This window comes from Juglans microcarpa x Juglans regia, chromosome 3D, assembly GCF_004785595.1.
Source record: "Juglans microcarpa x Juglans regia isolate MS1-56 chromosome 3D, Jm3101_v1.0, whole genome shotgun sequence".
Taxonomy (NCBI): Eukaryota; Viridiplantae; Streptophyta; class Magnoliopsida; order Fagales; family Juglandaceae; genus Juglans; species Juglans microcarpa x Juglans regia.
In genome coordinates this window covers 1,513,060-1,539,348 of record NC_054598.1, presented here as the reverse complement: position 1 = coordinate 1,539,348, position 26,289 = coordinate 1,513,060, and the positions used below count along the sequence as shown (strand labels likewise).

General features: G+C 37.6%; 3 protein-coding genes and 1 pseudogene across 4 annotated transcripts; 1 reads left to right on the top strand and 3 right to left on the bottom strand.

Moving 5' to 3' along the window:
* Positions 1-1,908: 1,908 nt before the first annotated feature.
* On the top strand, positions 1,909-14,703 carry LOC121254578 (vacuolar-sorting receptor 3-like). Of its 2 annotated transcripts, XR_005938665.1 has the most exons (13): positions 1,909-2,529; positions 3,600-4,292; positions 4,383-4,471; positions 4,727-4,796; positions 4,866-4,949; positions 5,038-5,114; positions 5,336-5,417; positions 10,780-10,862; positions 10,929-10,995; positions 12,269-12,397; positions 12,498-12,607; positions 14,222-14,375; positions 14,499-14,703. XR_005938665.1 is itself a non-coding variant. In XM_041154678.1 (12 exons), the coding sequence occupies exons 1-12, from the start codon at positions 2,223-2,225 to the stop codon at positions 14,318-14,320; spliced, it is 1,890 nt and encodes a 629-aa protein (XP_041010612.1). In that variant the 5' UTR covers positions 1,910-2,222; the 3' UTR covers positions 14,321-14,703. The 2 variants fall into 2 exon arrangements, 1 of the variants encoding a protein (XP_041010612.1); XM_041154678.1 differs by having other exon boundaries at positions 1,910-2,529; positions 14,222-14,703.
* A 942-nt stretch (positions 14,704-15,645) lies between these two features.
* LOC121254580 (transcription factor RSL2-like) lies at positions 15,646-17,354 on the bottom strand. The gene is made up of 5 exons (XM_041154680.1): positions 16,874-17,354; positions 16,499-16,771; positions 16,338-16,403; positions 16,186-16,251; positions 15,646-16,060 (listed from the first exon to the last, which is right to left on the bottom strand). The coding sequence occupies exons 1-5, from the start codon at positions 17,330-17,332 to the stop codon at positions 15,989-15,991; spliced, it is 936 nt and encodes a 311-aa protein (XP_041010614.1). The 5' UTR covers positions 17,333-17,354; the 3' UTR covers positions 15,646-15,988.
* A 1,808-nt stretch (positions 17,355-19,162) lies between these two features.
* On the bottom strand, positions 19,163-21,878 carry LOC121254150 (annotated as a pseudogene).
* A 1,620-nt stretch (positions 21,879-23,498) lies between these two features.
* On the bottom strand, positions 23,499-25,116 carry LOC121254579 (transcription factor bHLH84-like). Its single transcript, XM_041154679.1, has 5 exons — positions 24,468-25,116; positions 24,084-24,353; positions 23,903-23,968; positions 23,731-23,796; positions 23,499-23,594 (listed from the first exon to the last, which is right to left on the bottom strand). Exons 1-5 carry the CDS (start codon positions 25,080-25,082, stop codon positions 23,499-23,501), a joined length of 1,113 nt encoding a protein of 370 aa, XP_041010613.1. The 5' UTR covers positions 25,083-25,116.
* Positions 25,117-26,289: the final 1,173 nt, after the last annotated feature.

Genomic DNA, 26,289 nt, shown 5'->3' with positions numbered 1-26,289 from the left:
TATCCAAACTGAAAGTTTAAACTGGGAGAGGAAAATGGTTGACCAATATATAAACTCAACTAAGCTCAATTTCATAAGCCAGTAAGGCTGGTCGCAGATTCATGATATACAAAAATCCCAACATTTATGAACACGGTGTGATTCTCCAATTAAAAGCCCAGATTACATGACTTATATTTCAAAATGACTAGTCAATAATACAATTGAAGTTTCATTACAATATTATAAAAGCAACAACTTCTCATTTTTAAATAACATGTGATTCTATACACCACCTACTTTATCCTTTTATCATCTGGGGTATCAAACACGCTACAAGACGTGTTAGTGTTAGATGACATGATTTTGGCTGGGAAAAGTTAGGATGTTCCAGATAAGAATAGATGGCATTCATGGTTATTTCCTTGCAGGAGACAAGGTGTCCTGCCATGAGCGGTCCACCGAGCATTCCAATCCATTTAGATTAGTCTCGTGCAAGCACATTATAAAAAAATAATCTCACCAATAAAAAATATGTTTTTTTTATAAATTTTTAAAATGAGATATTTTTTTTATAAAAACTTTAGCTAGATTTATCTATTTTAAAATTTATACAAATCATTTCTCTTTTGAAATACTAAAATACTGACGCTTACTGAATTTTTGGTAACTTGGGTTTTGGTTAATTGATAAGTAAAAGTCAAGTCCAACTTTATCAGTATTCAACTTGACCGACTTTCATAGGGTCCCCATGTCTGTCAATTGGAAGTTTGGTACTCACTGATTTTCCTCTTCTCATCGTTACTTCACCCTCCATAGTAATGGATGACAGTCATATATTAGACGTCTTTCTTCCTCGCTTTAATGTCTACCTCGTTTCTGAGATCTAAGTAATATCCAAATGATTTCTCATACGTACGTATGCGTAGTAGAAAACAGCCAAACAAAATGAACTTACAACCAAATCTAAACCTTTTTAAGGGTAATTTTGAGTATATGACACGTCGGAAAAGTCTTTCACCGTGCAAACAAAACCTGCATATACATCTTATTCTAGTGCTTGGCTGTAGATAAGCATACAAGGATGCCTAAGAGCAGTTTGTAGGAGGTATTTTAGTTTAGGAACTGGCTGGAGGAATATTAAATAAACAAAAAACAAAAACAAAAAAATACTTATAAAAAAAAAAAAAAAAAAAAACAAAAAATGGAGCTAGAAACGTGGAAGTATATAAACATACCAAATTTATACATGTTAGAAAGTTCTTGTTCTGGGACCAGATAAGCTGTTTTAGCCACGAGTTCATTGAATGAAAAATAAAAGGAAATAAAGTGAAGAAACATTAGAATTTTAGAGATATGGCAATAGCATGCACAGCCATTTCCCACAGATATTTAAAGCGAAGAACGAAAAAACAAAACAACAAAATGGGGGAGAGAGAGAGATATAGGCATTGTGTTGAGCAAAACTGTTGATTATCCACATATTTAAGTTTGCGTTTAGGTAAGGAAATGATTTCAGATATTCTATAAATAGTAATAAAAAAAATAAAATAATAAAAAATATTAAATAATAACAAAAATTAAATGAAAATTAATAAATAATAGTGGACTATCCAAACTAACCCTAAGATACATATTTTTAGGTGTAGAAAGTTAAAATTTTAACCCTAATATTCTACCCAGTTATTATTCTCTACCAAAAGGAGAAACATCTATTTCAAAAAAAAAAAAAAAAAAAAAAAAAAAAAAAAAAAAAAAAAGGAGACAACATCCTATGGTTTTTGAGAAGTAATACCGCATCACAAGGATTCCCTAAGCTCTGTATTTTTACTCATCCATTATTGCTTTTAATCTTTTACTCCCTTATCCATTTTTTAAGGATGAATATTAAAAAATAATGTTAAGATAGAAAATAATATTGTAGCGCATCAGTCCGAACTACAGACGTCGATGCTTGATTTCTTCCGAGACTCGGACATCTTTTGTGGGTTTCCCAAGTTCTTTCCTACACACGCACACAAATCCAACAAATCAACAACAGCGACGACGACGACAAAAGCCACCACTCTGTTTGTTTTTGGAAAACAAAAGCAAAAACTACCCCAACTTTTCCATTTTCCCGGAACAAAATTTCCACAACCTCCAAATTACATGTTTCAAAGGCATAACCTTTTATTCTCTGTTGTCAACCAACTGATCTAAATACCAAACCCAATTTCTCGTTATCTTAATTAGACCTGAAAATGGAGCTTCAGAGATCAGCACTGAGACTCCTCCTAGGGTTTCTGGTGGTCTCTTTGATACCCGTATCCCTGGCGAGATTTGTGGTGGAGAAGAATAGCTTGAGGGTGACATCCCCGGAGAGCATCAAAGGCACGCATGACAGTGCCATTGGGAACTTTGGGATACCCCAATATGGTGGCAGCATGGCTGGAGTTGTTATGTACCCGAGGGAGAACCAAAAGGGTTGCAGAGGCTTCGACGAGTTCGGGATTTCGTTCAAGTCTAAGCCCGGTGCTCTCCCGACCTTCGTTTTGGTCGATCGTGGAGGTACCCTTTTTGCGAGTTTGAATAATTTGGTTGCTATTATGAGGTTTGAGGTTCAACTTTTTTTTTTGGCGATTGAGGTGTTACCCATTTGGATCAATTTGTACATTTTGAACTCTTTTTGGTAGATTGCGTGGAGACCTTTTGGATGGTTTTGGTTAAATTTCTTGTCCGATAAGGTCAGATTCAATTTGATCAGTTTTTGGTTAATTGAGGAGATACGCGCCGGTAATTTGGATCAAATTTCTCCTTTAGCTCTTTTTGGTTGATTGAAGAGGCAACATTTTGGTAGTTTTGACGAATTTGCTTGTTATTGTGAGGCTTGAGGTTCAATTACTTCGGTGCGGTTTAATTTAGGACGTATCCTATTGGTTATTTGGGTCAATTTTCTCTTTGGAGCTCTTTTTGGTTGTCTCAATTGGTTGAGACGATGCCCTTTTGTAAATTGGAAATCATTGCTTTTACGTCGTTCAAATTGATCATGGATCCAGCGCTTCCTTTTTATTTTTTGGTCAATGCTTTGAATCTCAGCATGCAGTGTTGCGGCTTGAGGTTTAAATTTGTTGTGAACAAATTTAAAATTTAAAATTTAAAATTTTTCTTGAGATTTGATAAAGATGTCATGAGTTATCACACATGCTGATAGAAAAACTACCATGGTTTGGATTGTAGCTATTGATAAGTTATAATATTGGTAAAAGACCAATGTTTTCCAAATTTTGATTAAAATTTCTTATTTTCATTAGGTTTGAGGGATAGTTAGTTTGTATTGGTTGACCAAGCTTTGATGTTTAGCTAGTTTGTCCAGGTTCATTGACGAGGTAACTTTTTAGAACTTGGATTATTTTGCTTTGTGAGGGGACACTATTCTAATTAAGACAATGCTTGAGTTTTTAAGTTATTGTGTCTTGTCAATTGAGGAATTAGCATTTGTATAAATTTGATTCATTTTCTCGTTTGATACTCGTTTTCATTGATGTCCTAAATCTTGAGTTCTGTTATTTTGCATTCAGTTAATCTCGGATGTTCTCTTCATAAAACCATTCTTAACTTTTTTTTATGTTATTTTTCAGATTGCTTCTTCGCTTTGAAGGTGTGGAATGCCCAAAAAGCTGGGGCTTCTGCAGTTCTTGTTGCAGATGACATTGAAGAAGCATTGATTACCATGGACTCTCCAGAAGAGGATGGTTCCTCGGCTAAATACATTGAGAACATAACAATACCTTCTGCACTCATTGATAAAAGTTTTGGTCAAGCATTAAAGAAAGCATATAGTGGTGGGGACATGATAAATGTGAATCTTGACTGGAGAGAAGCTGTTCCACATCCAGATGATCGTGTGGAATATGAACTATGGACCAACAGTAATGATGAATGTGGAGTTAAATGTGACATGTTGATGGAATTTGTGAAGGATTTCAAGGGTGCAGCACAGATACTTGAGAAAGGTGGTTACACTCAATTCACACCCCATTATATAACTTGGTACTGCCCCCAGGCATTCACCTTAAGTAAACAGTGCAAGTCCCAGTGCATCAATCATGGAAGATATTGTGCTCCTGATCCTGAACAGGACTTCAGCACAGGTTATGAAGGGAGAGACGTGGTTCTTGAGAACTTAAGGCAGCTATGTGTTTTTAGAGTGGCAAATGAGACCAAAAAGCCTTGGGTGTGGTGGGACTATGTAACTGATTTTCAAATTAGATGTCCCATGAAAGAAAAAAGATACAACAAGGATTGTGCTGATGGTGTTATTAAATCTCTTGGTAATGGAATTTTTTCATATCATCTTACATAACAAATATCGGTAATTGATGATGAATGTTTTCTTAACTGTTCATGTGATTTATGCACAGATCTTGATACAAAAAACATTGAAAAGTGTATGGGGGACCCAAATGCTGATTCTGAAAATCATGTTCTAAAAGAAGAGCAAGACGCCCAAGTATTATTTCCTATCTATTCATTTTTTGTGTAATATTTTGTACCCCTATCTATTATCTCCTATCTATTCTCTTGTATACACCCTGTGTACCTGGTTATGCCAATTAAAAAAAATTTACTTGTAAGAATTTTTTTTTTAAACTTCCCAATGAAGTTTTTAACTGTGTTTGGGCATTTGCACCAACTTTAGGCAATTTTTGAAATTGGCAATCTTAGTTCAGTTAAGTGTATCTGCTTGACGAATATTTTTTGAAAGGTTGGGAAAGGATCGAGAGGTGATGTTACCATATTGCCCACCCTTGTTGTCAATAACCGACAGTATCGAGGTTTGTCTGTGTACATTTGTTTCTTAGTTAGTAACCTGCATGTTCCCTTTCTAAAATATGTTCTTGCAGGAAAATTGGCGAAAAGTGCAGTCCTGAAGGCCATCTGTTCTGGTTTTGAGGAAACTACTGAACCAGCTGTTTGTTTGAGTAGTGGTAAGTATTTCCCATAAGTTTGGTGCTTTGTTAAGAGCAAGTGCATCTCTTAGGTGACGTTTATTCTGGATGGACTAAATTGTGCCAGATGTGGAGACAAATGAGTGCTTGGACAATAATGGTGGTTGCTGGCAAGACAAATCAGCCAATCTCACAGCCTGCAAGGTAGGAACCAAAACCTTCAGGCTAGTCGGGTGTCTACTTGTTATTTATGAAAAATATACAAAAATTACTAAATGTTCTATTCCATTTAGGTCCAGTTTTCCTTTTTTTATTGCCTATATTCTGGTTGGAGTTTAAGTTGAGTTGGTTGGAATTTTAAATTCTAAATTTTGCTTATCAGTTGCAGTTTATCTTTCAACTGACAGTAGTGTTTATTTGCCCAGGACACATTTCGTGGGAGGGTATGTGAATGCCCCTTGGTGGATGGTGTACAGTTCAAAGGGGATGGTTATACCACTTGTGAAGGTAAAATTATATGCTGTAGCTTCTATTTGCATCAAGCTTAACCAAGCTGGTAAAGTGGTAATTGTAATCTAAGGAATGCTATTTGCGAAAATTGCGGGGTATAATCTAGTGATTGATCAAGCATGTGGAGCGTGGATGCTAGTATATGATGCTTTTGCAAGTTTCATGGAACTTTTTTTTAATGAAAACTTGGTTTTTATTGGTGCTAATGTTTTAAAACTTTTGTCTTTATTGTTGTAGACACATATATTTGTTTGTGTAGATTCTGCAATACATCCTTACAAAAAAAGTATATTCTTTGATATATCGGTGAAATGAATGATTTGCCTATCATTTTATAAATAATGACTAGCAGAGAAACCCCACCATCGTGTGGGCCTCAACCTCCACCGTTGGCTGTGGGTCAGGAGTCGGCGTCGATGGTGGTGGGTTCGTCGGAGGCGGTGGTGGGTTCGCCGGCGAGGTCTGGGGTGCCGGAGTTGGCGTCGGTAGGGATTAGTGTTGTTGAGCCGATTCTGAGTAGTGCTGTGAGCTGTTTTTTATTGTCGGAATCTACACATAATCAGCCGTGCACCCCGGAGGGCCAATGGGGTGGGTTTATCGGCGAGTTCTAGGGTCATTGGGAGTGCGTCGACAGAGGCTAGAGAAATAAACCTGAGCTTGTGTAGGTTCATTTCGGTGCCGGAGTTGGTACAGAAACAGACGGCTTCCCTTGCGTTGGCGACCCAAGCGACGACACCCACAACGACGGAGAACCAGGCGACGGAAACCCCTGATGAAGCCATTTGTCCGATGCAAGCTTTGTTGGAGCATGGGAAGCTTATGGGTGGGCCGCCACCCATTGAGGTGGCACAGACTTGGTCGCCAGCAAGCTCTGGCCGATCTCCCGATGCTCTGGCTGTGAAATCACTACCGGCGTTGTCACAGAGTGGTGTGATGGCATTGAATGCTGTTTTAGATGAGCTCTCGGGCCTGGTGGTGACACAAACAGTGCCGCCAACACCTTCTGGGTTGCTTCCTGTCCCCTTGGCGGTGAAGGAATGGGTCTAGGTGTTGGATCAGATTGGCTTGAAGTCGGCAGAAGAGCCCAGTGTTTTCGAAAATTCTGGCTCTTTGGTTCTGTTTACGGCTAATAGGAATGGGGAGGTTGAACCTACTCCACTCAATACCTTTCATCCCAATGTGTCAGATTGGGTTATCCAGAGAGTGATGGACATTAAGCATATGGTAGGAATTTCTTACGGGGATTTTGAAGCTAAATTTATGGCCCTACTTACAGCTGTAGAGGTTGTGAATGCTCAATCCAAGTCCGATCTGGGGGTGAGAAGAGCTCTACTCAGGAGCGTTGTAAGGGGAGGGGTAAAATTGTTGTCCCATGAAGCCAAAAATATTATCTTGGAATGTGAGGGGGCTGCATGATCCTAATAAGTGGCTCCAAGTCAGAAATTTACTTCGCCAATGGAGAGGGGACATCATATGCTTACAAGAGACTAAGTTAGAAGTTATTACAAGACAAATAATTCGTAGCCTATGGAGAGGACAACATGTCGGGTGGTCTTACCTACCATCAAAAAGAGCTTCTAAGGGAGTTCTAATTATGTTTGACACAAGGGTGGTGGAAATGGTGGAGGAGTGTGTGGGTGATTTCACTTGCATGCTCTTTTGTTATTCTAGAAGATGGCTTCAAATGGGCATTCGTTGGTGTTTACGGCCCAAATATTGATTCAGAGAGAAGGTTTTTGTGGGAGGAACTGGCGGGAGTCATTAGTTGGTGGGAGCTACCAAGTTGCATTGGGGGGGGCTTTAACACATCTCGCTTTCCAAGCGAAAGGTCCGGTGCTTCTCACATCACTCTAGCTATGAGAGATTTTTCTGATTTCATTTCATAACAAGAGCGACATTCCACTATCAGGAGGCATGTTTACCTGGTCCAACAACCATGATTGTCCATCTTGGTCGATGATCGATAGATTTTTGCTAACTCTTGATGGGGAGTCACACTTCTCGGATGTTGCTCAAAGAAGATTACACCATTTATGCTCTGATCACTTCCCCATCATTTTAGATTGTGGAGGCATCCAAGGGGTAGAAGGTATTTTAAATTTGAGCATATGTGGCTTAAAACTGATGGTTTTGTAGACAGGGTCAAACAATGGTGGACTTCCTATAGTTTTCAAGGCTCTTCAAGCTTCATTATGGCAAAAAAGTTGAAAGCACTGAAATAGGACCTGAAGCAATGGAATGAACAAGTTTTTGGCAATGTGTTTCAGCAGAAGACTCCCTTATGGAGGAACTATAGGGTCTGGAAGGTGAGGAAGAGGCCAGAACCCTTTCAGAATCTGATAAAATTCGTAAGAATCAAGTAGTTGCTGATCATGAAAGGGTTACTTTGATGGAGGAGATTTCCTGGAGACAGAAATCAAGGGTACTCTGGCTTAAGGAGGAGGACAAATGCACGAAATTCTTCTATAGGATGGCTAACTCTCACGGGAGGAACAATGCTATTGATATACTAATGGTAGATGGGGCAGCTTCTTTGGGTCAAATGGTGATAAAAAACCACAATGAACAATACTATCAACAACTCTTAACTGAAGAGCACAATTGGAGACCGAGAGTGGATGATTTGTCCTTTTCCACATTAGACCAGCAGAGTGCAGGGTAGTTAGAAAGGCCATTTACAGAAGAGGAAGTGGGCAATGTTATTAGAGGTATGGCAAGTGATAAGGCGCCCGATCCAAATGGGTTTACTTTGGGTTTCTTTCAAGATTGTTGGGAGGTGGTGAAGGAAGATATTATGCAAATCTTTCATGAATTTCATTCTAATGCTAGATTTGAAAAGAGTCTCAATACCACATTTTTAGTCCTCATTCCTAAAAAGGTGGGGTCTAGGGATGTGAGAGACTATCGCCCCATTAGTCTTGTGAATGGGATGTACAAGATTCTTTCCAAAGTGTTAGCAAACAAATTAAGCTTAGTGGTGAAAAAACTAATCTCGAAGCCACAAAATGCTTTTGTCAAAGGTAGACAAATCCTTGACTTGGTACTTATCGCAAATGAAGTCTTGGATGGTCAATTGAAGTCTAGAGAATCCAGGCTACTTTGCAAGTTAGACATGGAGAAAGCAATCATGTCAATTAGAGTTTCCTTCTTTACTTACTTGGAAGATGTGGTTTTGGGGAGAAATGGCAGAAATGGGTAGAATTTTGCATCTCTTCAGCTCGTTTCTCTATCTTGGTAAATGGATCACCGATGGGTTTCTTCAACTCATCTCGTGGCCTAAGATAGGGAGATCCGCTTTCTCCTCTACTTTTCTTATTTGTCATGGAAGCTCTTAGCAAGATGATTGAGGACCTGGTGGACGGTGGGTTACTCCATGGTTTTTCCGTGGGGAATGGCGATCTCAACATTTCTCACTTGTTATTTGCTGATGACACGCTTATCTTTTGTGGTGCACACCTGGGACAAGTCCAAGCCTTGAGGGCACTACTCCTTTGTTTTGCTATTGTGTCAGGTTTGAGCATCAACCTTGCAAAGTCGGAAATAGTGCCAGTGGGGTTGTCCCCGATGTGGAGATTTTAGCTACTACCTTGGGATGCAAGATATCTTTGCTTCCTATGAAGTATCTTGGCTTACCGTTGGGTGCTTCATTTAAATCTGAAAGTATGTAGTCGAAAGGGTGGAGTGCAAATTGGCAGCTTGGAAGAGGCTTTACTTGTCAAAAGGCGGTAGGTTGACTTTGATCAAAAGCACTCTTACCAACTTACCCACTTATTTTCTATCTTTGTTCCCGCTTCCCACAAAGGTGGCTAACTGCATTGAGAAGCGACAAAAGGATTTCTTATGGAGTGGATTGGGGGATGAGTTCAAATTCCATCTGGTTAATTGGTCAACAGTTTGTACCCCAATTTCTGGGGAGGGTTGGGGATTCACCACTTGATAAGATTCAATCAAACTCTTTTGGGTAAGTGGTTGTGGAGGTACCAAAATGAAATGGAGGCCTTATGGAAGTCTGTTATAGACTCACAGTTTGGGAAAGCTTGGGGAGGATGGTGCTCGAATGAGGTACGAGGCATTCATGGAGTGGGTTTGTGAAAAAACATTAGGAGCCTTTGGGGGACCTTCCGAGGACATGAACATTTTATTATAGGCGATGGTTTGCATGTCCCTTTTTGGTTTGATATATGATGTGGTAACCTTTGTCTATGAGATACATTCCCTGCCATCTTTGCGCTTGCTAGAGTAAAGGAGGCATTGATTCTGGTCTTTTCAAATGGCACCCCTCAATGGAATATTGACTTCATTAGGGCAGCTCATGGTTGGGAGCTGGAGTCTATTACGGAGTTCTTTGCGACATTATATTCCACAAGTATTCCAGGGGGCACCAGAGACAAGATGCTTTGGAATTATTCTAAGAAATGTATTTTCTATGTCAGTTCTTTTTATCAAAAGCTCACGAACTCCGGATTGTCTATGTTCCCACGGAAGAGCATATGGAAGACGAAAGCTCCCTCAAAAGTATCTTTCTTTGTCTGGACACCATCTTTGGACAAGATTCTCACTACAGATAATTTGAGAAAATGAAGGGTTATTGTCCTAGATTGGTGTTGTATGTGTAAGAAGTATGGGGAGTCAGTTAATCATTTGCTTTTACACTGCGAGGTGGCCAAGGTTTTATGGGATGATTTTTTCTGAAGAGTTGGATTCTCTTGGGTTATGCCTTGTAGATTGGTGGATTTCCTCGCAAGCTGGAGAGAACTATACGATGATTCTCAGGTAGCGGCAATTTGGAGATTGGTACCAATATGCTTGTGTTGGTGTATTTGGAGGGAGAGAAATGCTCGATGTTTCGATGATCAAGAGAGAACAATGGATGAGCTTAAAGTTTTCTTTTTTAAGTCATTGTTCTTATGGGCGGGGGCTGTAGTTTGTAACGGACTTAGTGTTGATGACTTTCTTCTTTCTATTGTAACCTCTAGCTAGGCGTTTTTCATCTATATTTCCTGTGTACCTCGGCTTTGCCAATACAATATCTTTGATTACCTAAAAAAAAAAAAAAAAAAAATTATAAATAAGTGGCTGTATATTTGTGTTCTATAAAGCAACAGTCAGTCCATATTAATATATCACTCACATGCATAAAAGTTTATGCATGCAAGGTATTCAGTCGTGAAATACAGAGTATTGGAGCTGTACAAGAATTTTTTTATTTTTTATTTTTTTTTATTTCAGGGGTGGGGATGGGGAGTGCTTAGGGTTGGGGTGGGTACTTGTTATCAAGAAATTAGTTTTTAGTCGAGAGAATGTCTTGAGACTCTTTTCTCAGTTTTCATCATTAAATTATCTTATTTTTGGCTTTCAGCAAGTGGGCCTGGGAGGTGCAAGATAAAGAATGGAGGTTGTTGGCATGAATCTCGAGATGGCCACACATTCTCTGCTTGTTTGGTTAGTAACTGCAAGTCTCTCTCTCTCAGGCTTTGTGGTTCACATTCTAATTATTTACATGAACAGGATAATGGGGAGCTAAAATGCCAATGCCCTCCTGGATTTAAAGGTGATGGCATCAAAAGTTGTGAAGGTAAGAAACAGACACATTGTCGTTTGTAGTTTCATCATCTTCTGCAAACTGAAGTCATTTGAGAAGGAATTCCAATATCTTTTTATTTTTTATTTTTTTTATCAGTGCTAAAAGCCATAGTTGTTGATTGCTTAGTAAATTCCATATCAGTGCTAAGAGCCATAGTTGTTGATTGCTCAGTAAATTCCATAACTAGAACCATAGTTCTCATTCTTTTGTCATGAGGGGCTGTAACATGACTAGAAGGATTATTATGTCTAATTATGGTCAATATGGCCACACGAGTTAAAGATGGGGCGGGACTTGTATATGGTACAAGTGTACTAACACTTTGAAACTGAGGACTTCTAAGTTGCAAACGATTGACCCAAAGTTCTTCTTGTAAGGTTTTTTATTTTTATTTTTTATAAGTAAACAAATTCTATTGATCAATGAATGGGCATAGCCCAGTTCAATACACAAGAAGAAGAAAACTGTATACCCTAACTAAGAAGGCGCAATAGAGACAAGAAAATCATGTAGGTCCATGCCATTGAAGTCAACAGCAATGGCCCAAGTACATAAAAGTTCTATAAAATAAAGCTTTAAGCTCCTCCAACAATCTCTCCTTGTCTTCAAACATCTGCTCATTGCGCTCCTGCCACAAACAATACATGATACATATAGGGATCATCTTCCAAACTGCTTTAATCCGTTGCAAGCCTCTTATATTTGTCCAGCTGGCCAGCGCTGCCACCACTGTCTCCAGCATAACCGAATCTTCTTGTAAGATTGAAACCATCTGACTAAAACCAGAATGGTTTCTGCAAAGTGCGCAATAATGGTGGAAGGGTTTTATGCTTTTCTTGGTTTATCTGGTTAAATATTTAATACGGAGGTTGAAAGCAGAAAGATTTGAAACATGGAATAAGCAGCATTATGTTGTAAAGTGTGGTTTGGGGTTTTATTGGGTGATTCCCAGATGAACTGCACTTCTAACAATGTTGAGATTTCTACTCTTGGAATTAACTCTTTGAGATCTTTGTATGAGTTACTTATCAAAAAGAGATCTTTGTATGAGTGAATGCTGGCTCGTAGTGGTGTGCATGTCTCTTCTTTTCTAGATCTTTTAAATCTCCTGAATTTTCTTTGTAATATTAATTGTACCTTTTCTATTCTTCCTGTACAAAAAAGAGAGAGATGTTGATTCAGATAAGGGCATTTCTAGGTCAAGCATATTGGACAGATTATTTCGTAATGAATTTGTTTTCTCTTAACTTCTTTCTTCTCACAGATATCAATGAATGTAAAGAGAAAAAAGCCTGTCAGTGCCCTGAGTGTGGCTGCAAGAATACCTGGGGGAGCTATGACTGCAGTTGCAGTGGAGATCTTTTATACATCAGGGACCATGATACATGCATTAGTGAGTCCAGCTACCCATCTTTTATGACTCTAGTCTTTACACCCGAAATGTGATGCGTATTATTTGCTCATATAAATACCTCTCTTTGGTTGTTCTGCAGGTAAGAGTGCTAGGGAAACAAAATCTGCATGGACTGCAGTTTGGATCATATTGATAGGCTTGGCAATGGCTGCTGGTGGGGCATATCTTGTGTACAAATACAGACTGCGGGTAAGCATGTTGCATTATATTCATGTTTCCTGACTTCATGTGTTGCATTTAATAGATGAGTGGGTTCTGTTCTATTGGCCCCTTGATAAACGTTACTTATATTGATACTTAAAAAAAATTAAGTCAATTCTTTACTTGAAAATTCTCATCATCAAATTTATACTCCCTGTGCACATTGATGATGCCTACGCTTTCAATGCAAGTCACAGGGTGTATATGATAGAAAGCACCCAAACAATAACTAGGACAGCCATAGTTACTCTGAGCTGACATCCGGGCACAATGTTTTTAGAGCTAAAGAATTAAGCTCATAATCTTGAAAGTTCCACATATTTTGTTCCATCCATAATCACTAAATCAGACATAAGGAACAAGCCTCCAAGCTTCTACACTGCCGTGGCCAACATCCTGACTCCTCCAAACAGCCAAGAACTCTACGACCCTTTAGGACAAAACCCAAGCAACATTGAAAATCTTGAACATCAGGGCCCAAATTCTTCTAGATACTTTGTAGTGCAGCAATAAGTGATCGAATGTTTCTCCATTTTTACACATGCAACACCAATCCATTACTAAAGTTCTCCTCAAATTGTCCTTAGTAATGATTCTCCCCAATGCAGCTAGCCATACAAAGAATGCCTCCTGCAAAGTTGCTTTGTTCCTCCAAACTCCTACAAGGAAAAAGAGTACTTGCAGGCCATATTGAATGAAAAGTGCCGACCTTGAACCTACTTGGTTTCGATGGAATCTACTTTATCTTATTCTTGCCAACACCTCCCCTTCTGGCAAAGTACAACAGATTGAAGAATGTCTAAATAACTCCAATTCTCAACTGTTTGCAGCTCAAATAAAGTTGATATTTCATTGGCTAGTATCATTAATGCATTGCCAAGGGTTTGACACTGATTCTGAACAGCTCCAGGAACATACCTTCAATGGTCTATCGCCACACCAAACATTATTATGAGCTTATTTAATGAAGTTCGTAATACTTGTGTTTGTTTACTTAGCATTTACTTCAACATGAGCATTGCAAAATAATGAGAAGTTTACTGTTCATAAGGTGGCTTAAAAGGGAATTGGATACTTGGCATGGTTTTGAATTCCATTTTGTTTTTGGTTTATAAAAATCTATTAGAAGGTGTTTAGTGAGCGTGACATTGCTATAATTTGATATGGTTCTAGGAGTTTAGGACATATTTGGACGCTGAAAATTTTCAAAATTTTCAAAACTTCTCATAATTTCATTCTCAAATATCACTCAAACACAAAACACTTTTTAATTTCAAATTTTTAACTTTTTAATCTAATTATTACCTAATCATTATTCAAACACAAAAAATCAATACAACTTTTACAAACTTCAAAACAAAAATAATATTAAAAAATTATATGCAAACAGTTTTTTAATTTTATTATATTTTTATTCAACTTTTTCTCATTTATTTCCTAAAACTCAATAAAATATATTCACTCAAACCATTTCACTACTATTCACAAAATTCTAAATACGCTTAAGTGTCCAAACATGCCTTTAAATTTCAGAGTATAAAGCTTTACTTTCTGTCGGGTTAAATATTCAAATTGTTGATGTTTCCATTGTTGTTTCTGCAGTCGTACATGGATTCAGAAATCAGAGCTATCATGGCACAATATATGCCTCTAGATAGTCAAGCTGAAGTACCAAACCATGTCAATGAGGAACATCCTTGAAAGAGGAAAACTCCATCCTTCATTTTTCTTGAGGATTTCCGACAAACCTGCATTGGTAGATTCGATACACCCATCTTTATATGTCACGAGTTTTTAGAGTGGATTATATATTCTTGTATAATATGCTAGACAATAAAAGAATGCAGAGGAGAGAATTTGTCATGTTGTTTGTTAGCAGTGTATCGTGCTGAACAACAAAACAAGGGTAGGAAGCAAATCGCAAAGCCTAAACGAAGTCCGTTTCCTTCCTGGAAAGTCTCACTCCCTAATTTAAACAGGAATTCTGTAATTTATTTATACATTTTTAACATTTAAGACGGGATGACTTCAATGTCCTATACTTGATTGTTTTTAGGATGATGGTAATTTCTGTTGGCACGGTAGGACAAGATTATCTCAGTTTTGCTTGTATTTCATATTCATTGAAAGTGACATTTTACATAAGACAAACTGTTCATTGACACTTCAAAAAACAAAAAGGATTCCAAGTAGTCTTCTGATTTTGTCTCTTCAGTTTGACCGCTTGTGTGATTAAGAAATTGACTACTAGTGAATGGGTATATTTTGTTTAGATTTTTTATGCTGTAACAAGTCGTGATGAAATGGATTATGAAGATATGCCATTACTTATTCTCGTATTTGCTTGGATAATTCCACAGCACTTGCGCAACCAGAGGTAATTGAAGCTACGAAAGTATCCCGGAAGTCCCCCAGATTTTGGCTTAGATGCGTTTAGTGGACATCCATCCATCAGGAGCATCTGATAACCCTGGTTACTCGAGGGAGTCAAATGTCAGTTCTTTAAAATTTGAGGGTGCAAATATGAGAGACAGACACTTTGCATGCATCTAGGTTGACAATATATTTAGCTATTCATATTTCGAAGCGTCATGCATCCTCCATATAAATGCCCCTCAATTTCAATTTTCAAGAATTTCAAAGACCTTGACAAACGAAAACAAACAGAAAATTTCTGGCAGGATGAAGAGAATGAACGGAACTTGACACCGTCTTCTCACCCTATGGCTGTGATGGCAAATGTTGGCAAAGTTCAAGAAGCCCTTGGTTTGTCTCGAATTTATGTACATACGAGCCAAGCCGTCACTTTCAAGAAGCTTTAAAAGAACCCTAATTTATGCTTAGGCGGCGAAAATTCTGCTTGTCATGGCAAGAGAGTCGACAGCACAATCTTCTTGGTTACTTACAATATGTCCCTATTTGTAACTTTTCATATTCGGCTCTTAATGAAAATTGCGTATCAAACATTTGTGTTTGCTCCGAAAAGTATGTTAAAGCAGAATATCCGCAACTGAGATAACCAGTTCTTGCCATATTAATCATTTTAATGTACATGGTGTTACATTGGGCCGCCAATCTGAATCAGTGGATCTCAAAACTGTGATCATAAGAAGAAATTCTGCTCAAATTATAATGTCTGTCATACTCAGAAGGAAACTCATGGAAGTGGACTTAGTTTTAGGAATTATCTGTGACAGTTTCGCTCATAGACCTTGATAATAGGACTTTGAGAGTTGTCTTGCTGATACAAATAAGCCCCCACTTTTAGCTGCCATGGCTGTTTCACATATGCGGTGCTGTGCTGAAGCCTGATCTATGGACGGCTGTCTTATCCTTTTATCTTCTATGGTTTTCTAAGCGGTGTAATTTTCAGACAAGTCCAATGTTGATTCCGTTGTAAGCAATGGGAGTATACATCCACAGATCATCGGAGCTTAAGAGCTACAGAGCCCCAACAAGAAAGAACAAAAAGGGGGGTTAGATAATGAGCATGGAAAGATAAAGGTAGCACCATTTTGTCAAGCTGATCTTTCAATGTGTACTACACGGATTCCCTTGTCTAATACCTTAATCTGGTGCTGTAAAAATTTTACATAATGGACAGCTTCCTCAAGCATTGTGCTAAGATCAACCTGCAGCATCAAAGAACCAATTTTGAGAATTTCAGGTACATCTCAGCCTGGGAGAACAATATTTTCAGATGGAGGATACTGCTTACCTTTGTTCCATTAGGAACAAGGTTCTGTAGGATCCTCAGCCTCTCATTTATCCTCTCTCTCCTTTTCTGCAAGATACAAATGAAAAGATCAATTAATCAGATTCATGGACAGGAAAATTTCCACAAAGTTGGGTCAATGTGCAGCGTTTGTGGGGACTTACCCTTGCATAAAGGCTCTGGGGATCAGTGGCTGACCCCCTCCTGGCTCTTGTTTTGCCTTTCAAGTTTAAAGCTGCAAGCCCTATTGAGTTTGAGTCCAATTTTGAGGTCACTCCTCCATTCAGTTCTAGAGAAGCTTTGGGGTCATCCTCTGAGGAGCAGCTGCTCAAGCTTTGCCCAACAAGACCATTATTCCCATCTTCTTCCTCGTTGCTGGGCCAAGAAAGCTGACGATTCTTCTTTGGTTGTAGATTTCTTATGTTCTTTAGGACGGCCTGCATTATTGAAATTAAGATTTCATCGTGAATAGGAAACAACTTCTTTCTTGAAAAAATAGTAACGCATTGGTGAGAAGGTAATATTGTCTGCATACTCACATTCGAACTCCGAGATCTTTTCTTGGATTTCCCAGATGAGTTGTTACATTTGTCTTCCTCGATTGAATCAGGAGCTGACATCTTGGATCCCCTTATGGGGTGTGAATCCATGTCAGGAGAAACAGCTTCGGTCACATATCCAGCAGACTCTTCTGCATTCCCGTCACTCGTTTCTTTGTCCAAGCAATCATTTCGTTCAATGAGAAAAGAGCTGCTGTTTTTCATGCCAGCCAAACAAAAATCCATGGACATGAAGCTACCATTGGAATTTTGAATTAGATGAGACTCATTCATGTAGTAGCTACTGCCACTGAAATGTGAGGCAGTGTAAAAATTAGAACTAGACATATCAGAAGAATAGCCCGAAACTTCACCTAGTGCTGCCATGTTCACAGCTGAATCATGGCAAGGCCAAAAAGTAGACGGGACTTCAAAGCTTAAGCCCTCATTATGGGCCATAAATATAACTTCCCCAGATATAGCTCTGATATACTCCATTTCTAGGGAAATCTCTGTTTTTCCTAAGGCTCCAAAATTTCTAGAGAAGCACGATGGTTCAAGACGAAACTACTATGGAAGTATTTATATTCGACAGCTATAATTAGAAAAAGGTTGACTTCTTTGGTGATCTCATCATTGCCAATAATTATTAGATGCAAAGCCCAAAATATCAATATCAGATCTTTAAGGACAACTCAGAGCGGGGACCAAGTTCAAGCATATTAGAATGATGCAACCTTTCAGTGGGCTGTAGCGCCTTGTTACTAAAAACTTAAAAAATAAATGCAAAAATAAATAAAAGAGTCAATGAATATTTCTGGAAGGGTTAACTGCTATTGGTTAGTATCAAAACTGAAAATTAAAGAGGTGCCCTATAGCATAAAAGGGACGAATACAAGAGTCGGATTTGGTGAGGAGACTTTATGGAGAGAACGTGGGGCTGATGATAAACCATTAATAATTGCATTTGACATAATGATAATGACATCTCCCCCAATTCGAATGATTTTAAAATTGAATTAAGTTGGTGGTTAAACCAGTTTTTAATCTCATCATTTCAACTCCAAAATTTTGCGCTATTATTTCAATGTTCTACACACACGCACTAAAGAAAGTATGCTTTCAATAATTAGGCTTGCCTAATGAGATATAGTAGTACCAAAGAAGTTTTCATTCATGAATTCACCAAAATTGGAAAACAAAAAAAGAAAAGAAATGATAATTACAGTCGTAAGCGTGCAAGCGCCATGCAATCACTTTAAAAAAAATAAATAAATACAGAATCCACATTTAGTATTACTAAAAAAAAAAAAGAAAAAAAAAAGAGAAGAAAACAGTGAAGTGACATTAAACAGAATAGGGAAATATTGAATAATATGGAGCTTGTGAATCAGCATTTGATGGTCAAGACTTGAAATGTGAACGTGTAAACTCGTCTAGGTATATTTGTAATCGAGAAATGATAGTTGCAGTCGTAAGTATGCAAGCGTCGTGTACTCACTTTGAAAAAAATGAATAAATACAGAATCTACATGAAAAGAAATTAATGTTTTAATAGTGGACCCTACACTTTTTCAAAACGACTGCACGACATTTGCGCATTCCAAGACTATCTACTCTAAGAGCTACCTCTCACATATGTGTACTTGCCATGGGGGATATTCTATCAATTGCCTGGCTTAAGCTATGGGTTGACCTTAGAGATTGAAATGGAACATTTTTGTTAATTTCATCTTCGTTTTTGTATTTGTTTTTACGTTGTTTTGTTGTATCAGCACTTTTCTATGCAATAAACAGTATAAAAACACATATATATCAAAGCCCGGTAACGTGTTATCAAAGTCTTGCTTGAATACTCTCAAAGGTACTGTTCATCAGTTCATCTTCCAAACAAACCTGCCTGCCTTTTGCGACTGATTCGAAGTAAACTCTGGCCTACTAAAAATCTTTGGAGCAGCACTACATGTGATAGCTTCGTGATTCTAATTCATCTCTTTGAATCTCTCGGGCATGAATACATAAAAACCCCCTGCCAAGACAGCTGGAGCAGTCTTTTGCATCGATCTCATTATTAATTTATCCAATCTAATCATTCAATGGAAGATGATTGTCATTGATTCTGTGTGCTCTCACATGATGAATAGCAACCGCTGCATTTTTTTTTTCTGGGTCAATCACTGTTGAGTTGAGTAAATGTGCCAACTTAAGTGAATTATTAGTCTTACATATTGCATAAAGTGCCATCAACTGATCTGATGATATATATTAATCAAGTTCTTGTAGTAAGACAAAGAAGGGGGCATTTCCCAATTAATTATAGTACTCTGGAACCAAAATAAACAGGTACTTCATGAGACACCTGCAACAATCTAAAACTAAATACAATGATTACTACGTTTGGTGACAGATACCTAGACCTAGTTGGTTACTTCCAGTTTGGAGCAGGCCCATCACTTTGCCTCCGTTCATCCCTCCAAGTTACCATGTAATGTCAAATAAAGAACTCCGCTCAAATCACGTCTGTTACTCTAAAACGGGCACAGGATAGAACAGATCGGACTTTATAAGATGTTCATGATACCATTTATTTCCTCGTGAAACTTAACTAAAAGGATTTGATAATAGCTCATCCAAACAAGCTGATGAAATGACTTCTTCAGGTATCATGTAGAAAGCTGTTCCACCTTTCTTTTATATTATATCTGTTGTTTGGGCAGGTTGATCTTCAGATCAAGTCCAATGTCCACTCCATTATAAGCGAAGGGAGCATACATCCATAGATCATCGGAGCTCAAGAGCTACAAGCAAGAAAATGAAAAAGTAGACCAGTTAGTTTTAATTGAGAAATAGCGATATGTCAAGTACCCAAAGGATGTGGAATAAGATGGATTTTGGTTTTCTGTTACCTTAATTTGGAGCTGTAAAAACTTCACATATTCAACAGCTTCCTCAAGCATTGTGCTAATATCAACCTGCAATACCATTGAATAAGTTCCGAGAACTCCATTCACCATTGATGCTACATAGAGCAAACTGCCTACCTTTGTTCCATTAGGGACGAGGTTCTGTAGGATTCTTAGCCTCCCATTTATTCTCTCTCTTCTTTTCTGCAAAATGGGAAGGAATAATTTCTTACCTATTAATTATATTGATTGGCAGAAGTTTTTTTTTTTTTTTTTAATCATGTTTGGTGAAGTGGTAGCATTTGTAGTGAACTTACCCTTGCGTAGACGCTCTGGGGATCACTGGCCGATCCTCTTGTGGCACTTGCTTTGCCTTTTTTGTTGAGAGCAGGAAGCTCTTTGCTGCTCAAGCTTGGAGTCACTCCATTTAGCTCCTGAGAAGTGTTGGAATCATCCTCCGAGGAGCAGATGCTCTAGCTCTGTCCATCAAGGCCAAGACAACCACCTTTTTCTCCGTTGCCAGTCAAAGAAAGCATCCGACTTTTCTTGGACTGCGCAATCCTCTTGTTCCTATTAACCTATATTATATGAGAAAATGCCATACAAGTCATTCCTATCATAGTCAACCGGTAGAACAACAAACTTTCATCACTTGTCAAAATGTAACATAATGGTAATAAGAGGGGAAAGCTCATTATTTTCCAATTTTACTTACATATCCTGAACTCAGAGATCTTTTCATAGAATTCTTAAATGGCTCGTCAGTTTTGACTTCCGAGACTAAGTATGGTTTTGGAACATCAGTTTTCCTTTTTTGCTGTAAATCCTTGTGAAGGAGAACAGTTTCAGGCATGTTTCCAGCAGACTCCTCTGCATCTCCCTCACTCATTTCTTGGTTCGAGCAGTCATCCCCCTCAATGAGATAAGGAACTGAATCCATGGACATGAAGTTATTAGTGGATGTCAAAATTGGTGGGGGGATCACTCAAGTAGTCGCTTTTTTGGCTCAGACTACCACCACTATAACTACTCTCCGATGGAAGACTGTAAAATCTAGTACTAGGGAATTCCAAAGAAATGCATGAACTTTCAGTGAGCCCTGCCATGTTCATGGTTGAATCATAAAAAGGCCAAAAAGTACATGGGACTCCTAAGCTTGAACAGGTATTTATCTCATTGGGTATTGAAGGTTTATCAAGCCATTGGACCATAAAATGGGCCTCCTCTGCTGTATGCATTGCACTAAGAGAGACCCATTCTCCCTCAGAAATGACTCCTATCTGCTCCATAGAGAAAATGGTCTTCTGTTTTTTAGTGTGAAATATTAGGAGAAGCTTGAGTTGCTTGGTGCTTGTGAGGAAGGAGAGTAGCATCGATTATACCCAACCAGTTTGCAGGGGTTTTGACTTCATTTTATTAAGAAGATATGAACTCATCATTGGCAATATAATTATCAGCCGGAAAAGTCTAAATTCTTACTAAAGAATTTTCATGATGGGGCCAAGTACAACTCATGAGAGATTACAAAATCCTACCTTTCAGTTGCTTAAGTACCTTTTTTTTTTCCATTGGAAATACTAAAAAATGCATGTATTAAAATGGAATTAGTAGAAAAGCCAGGATGAAGTCTCTTATGGCGGTGCAAGGGATACTGTAGTACCTGGATTCCAGAGACATGGGGTTGCGTTGAATATAACAAACATATAAAATTGTCTAACAGAACGAAAATGGCATTCCAAGAAACCGCTTTTCTTATCAAAACAAAAAAAACTCTGCATTTCACTATGATGAGATAGGTATACCAGAAAGAATCACGATTAGCCTTTTTATTATGGACATGACAAGAGAGTTTTACCTGATTCTGTTAGCAAAACTATAAATTTTAATGTTTGGTTAGACACTAGGTTGTTGTCTTGCTTCTGCTACAACAAAGCTTTCCTGCAAGAGACACTGGAACCATTCTGTTTTCATTCTTAACGAAAATCCAAGAATCAAATCACCCCGGCGCACACAAAATACAAGGACAAAAAGCGAAGAAAAACACGTAATATTGTTAAAATATAAAATAAGTAAAATAAAATTTATTTTTCTTATTATTGGTACACGTGGTGCCTCTACATGATATAGAGAACATGTCTTGAATTTAAATCTTGACTCCGCACTCTATTTTATTTAATTAAAATATTTTATATATTGGTCCACCCATTAAAAAAATGTTCAGCTCACACATGAAGATAATTATTAAAATATAAAATAAATAATAAAATCTTTCTCTTTTTTAAACTTTTGGTCCAAGTAAAGGGATGATAGAAAAGAAAATGACCGCACCCCGCCCCCATGGGCTTTATCCTTGTGGGGCTAAGTAGCGGGATGCGGGCTCCCGTTACCCACCCTTAATCAAAATTTATAAACTAAAAAATAAAAAAATTTAATTTGATGTAGTTTAGTTTATTGCAGAAGTGGTAGAATCATGAGCTTTTAGTGTGCGAATGGAGAGTGTAGCAAGATTTGGATATAAAAAAATATTTTATCTCATCTCATTTAATTATTACAAATTTTTAAAATTCTAATATGTATAGTACAATAATAGTTTAACTTTTTTAAATGTCAAAATAATAATAATATTAAAAAATAAAATTTTATTCAATTTTTATATCAACTCATATCAACTCACTATCCAAACCTCCCTTTTGAAAGCTGGACTACATCTAAATATGAAAATTGATTTTTTCCCCTGATATCGGTAACGCCATCGTTTTCATATAATGTGATGTCAGTTTATGACAACTTTGGTAAACGACCCAAATCCACTTACAAGATAAGGCAAAAACTGGGTCAGTCCCACGTGGCAGCGCAAGTATTACTTCTGATTATATGAGTTCATGTACAGCGATCGATTGTAAAATGCGAACCCAAACGGGCCATTATTTGCATCAAGAAACCAAAACAGATCTAAAATCTTTCTTGTTGGATTGAGAAAACAATATCAGAATTATTTTACATCTTAACTCGAAATGTCCGACTGAGACTTGTAACTGGTTTTACACTCTAACAGGTAAAAACAACATTGATCAACTTCTTAATTTGTACTTATACGAGGTGGCCAGACCAGGATTTTCATTTTATTGGCGATAAATATGTACAAAATAATAATGTTGTATTGGATTGCTTCAAATCTTGTCAGTAAAACTTGACATGGTTTTCATTAAATCACTAGCAAATATAGCCATATGTTTATATAGTTGTAAGTTAGGGTCTTCCCGTGCATGCATAACACGGACTCGTTTGATTACAAATTAGATGAGATGAGATAAAAATTAAAAGTATAATAAAATATTGTTAAAATATAATTTTTATTTTGATATTTGAAAATTTTGAATTGTTTAAGAATTTAAAGTATTTGTGTAAGAATTTAAAAAAAATTGTAATGATTAGATAAGATAGTTTGTGTAATCACTGAGGCCTAAGATCACTTGTAAATAACAGAAATCTAAAAGAATTTTTGCACATATCCTGTCCAATAAAGTTATAAACTACACGGCAGAAATGAGCAAATCTGATTGAATCTTTGAAGAAAATCAGTCCTCAAAATGGACTGTTGTATAGTTCCATATACAAGTAATCCCATTAATTATGAAGTATAGCATTAATTATATATGAGGTATAGGATAATCCCAGTAATCCCATTATCCTGACCAGGGGACCCTTGTTTTGTCTCGTGACTATTTTCCGGGTGGGCTGATCTTCAAATCAAGTCCGATGTCCATTCCATTGTAAGCGATGGGGGCGTACATCCATAGATCATCAGAGCTCAAAAGCTACAAAGTCAAGACAGAAAACAAAAGATCAGGTTAATGAAGAGATTCACGTAGAAAAACTAGCTAGGAGTGCGCTCTTGCGAGCTATTGATTGCTCATTAATCCTGTAAAAAGAAGGAATCTGTGTTGTCATTACCTTAATCTGGAGCTGTAAGAATTTCACATATTGGACGGCTTCCTCGAGCATTGTGCTAATATCAACCTTCAATACATAAGAAATATTTTTGAGAATTCTGCGTACTAATTGGACTAAGAAATAGAATAATATTTGGCTATTTTCATGTCAGTATATGGAGAACTCTGCCTACCTTTGTTCCATTAGGGACAAGGTTCTGTAGGATTCTCAGCCTCTCATTTATTCTCTCTCTTCTTTTCTGCAAGACACAAAGGAAATATCTCAATTATATAAGTCTTCATATTCCCGGGCAGCAAACTTACAAAAAGTTTAAAGTTGTCGATCGATGTACTTGCATTTATATAGGGACTTACCCTTGCAAATAGGCTCTGGGGATCAGTGGCTGATCCCCTACTCGCTGTTGTTTTTCCATTCAATATTGAAGAAGCGGGATCTTTCTTGCTCAAATGTGAACTCAAGCCTCCATTCAGCTCTTGAGAAACACATGCATTGCAGTCATCCTCTGAGGAGCAGCTGCTCGAGCTCTGCCCGATAAGATCATGAGTATTATTATCTTGATCTCCATTGTCGCTTGTCTTGATCTTATTCTTCTTTGATTGTGAATTCCTCTTTTTCTTCTCAGACTACATTAATATTTGATCAAGGTGAGTAAAATGCATGAATCAGATTCCTAGGCAAAAATGTAACACAAATAGGAAGATCATCAGGGTGAAAAGTTTGCGATTATATATACTCACATCTCCAGTTATCATAGATCGTTTCTTGGAAGTAATATCGGGTGCGTTGTTATACTTGCCTTCCGGGATTGATTCTGGTAGTGGCATTTCTTGAGGTTCCTTTCTGTGCAGTGAACCATTCTGAGGAAGAACAGCTGCAGGCTTATAATTGCCTGCATATTCTTCTGCATTGCCATCACTCTTTTCTTGGTTCAAGCAGTCATCCCCTTCAATGAGAAAGGAGCCGGTGTTTTTCACTCCCATCATGCCAAAATCCATGGACATGGAGCGGTCATTGGATGCCAGAACTGGATGAGAATCACTCAAGTAGTAGCTTTGTTGCCTTAAACTACCAGTACCGTTGTAACTACTCCCATTTGAAAAACTGCACAAAGTAGAATTAGCCATATACAAAGTACAGTAAGGACTTTCAGTACCGAGCCCTTCAACATTCATACTTGATTCATGGCCAGGCCAAAAAGTAGAAGGGACTCCCAAGCTTGAATCCCCAATTAGCTCATTGGGTAACAAAGCATTATTATTAAGAAGCTGAGCCATGAAGTCAGCCTCCTCAGCAGTATACATGCCACTAAGAGATCCCCATTCTCCCTCAGAGATAGCTCCCATAGTCTCCATATTTCTTCTTTTTTCAAGTCTTAAACGTTAATTAGGAGAAGCTCAATTTGTTCGATGCTCGGTGCGAAAGAAGATGAAGACATATTTATACCACACACGTACTACTAATTAATTTCAGGAGGTTGACCTCTTCCCTATAGGATCTAACTCATCGATCATTACCAACCTCCGAGAATGGGGCCCAGACAACTCAGAGAGGAGAGAAATATTCCTAAAAACAATAACTAAAGAATAAAAAAACGTAGTGTAATTTCCTTTACCCTAAAACACCTTGAATTACCACAAGTACTCAAAAACGAGACATAGCAAGATTGATTTGTGAGTCGAAGAATATTATTGGAAAGGACTAACTGTGCTTAACAAGTATATATACAAGCTTGCCATTAATTAAAAAGGACGGAATCTGAGTAAGGTTTGGTGAAGTAATGGATAGAATATAGTACTTATATATCAAAGTCGGCAAGCTTATTGAGAACGTGGGAAGTCACCTAGCTAGCTAGCTTGAATATCATGATCATCATCAATATTATAAATTACTTTGTTAAAACACAGTGATAGTGGTGTTAGGAATGGATATCTATCTGACATTCTCAATACTACGTGGAACCAAGACAATAATAAAATCTCTATACTGGATATGTGCACCTTCCAATTGAAACCAGCCAACTGTTCGATCGATCCTTGAGTACTACTTTTAAGAAAGTCATTGATGAGAACCCATCAATATTATCATCATATATATATATATATATATATATATATATATATATAACAGTTAGATGCATCGATCTGCTATGGGCATGAAGCTAGCCTCGTGCCCATACCCACTCAATTGGATAAAACAAGACCTGAGTTGACATCCACGAGACAATTCAAGTAAACAAGAGGGTTGGCCACTCGTCGAAAGAAGACCGACCATCCATAGAAATTGGGAATCAAGGAAAAATGACATTTGGGCATTAAAGTCTGATGAGATTATAATACCTTTAATTTGCACCAAATTGTTTTGTATGTGGCATATTATTTGTAGGATTTCCAAAGTTTAATAATTACACCAATTAAGATCGTAAAGCCCAAAATTAAATTCAACTAATTAAATCCTAATTTGTGACCAATTAAAATATTAATAATTAATTAATTGCTCTGCTGTTTAATTCTTTATTTTTCAAGACCCTTTACAGCCTTATTGGAATCTCTTGACATCTCG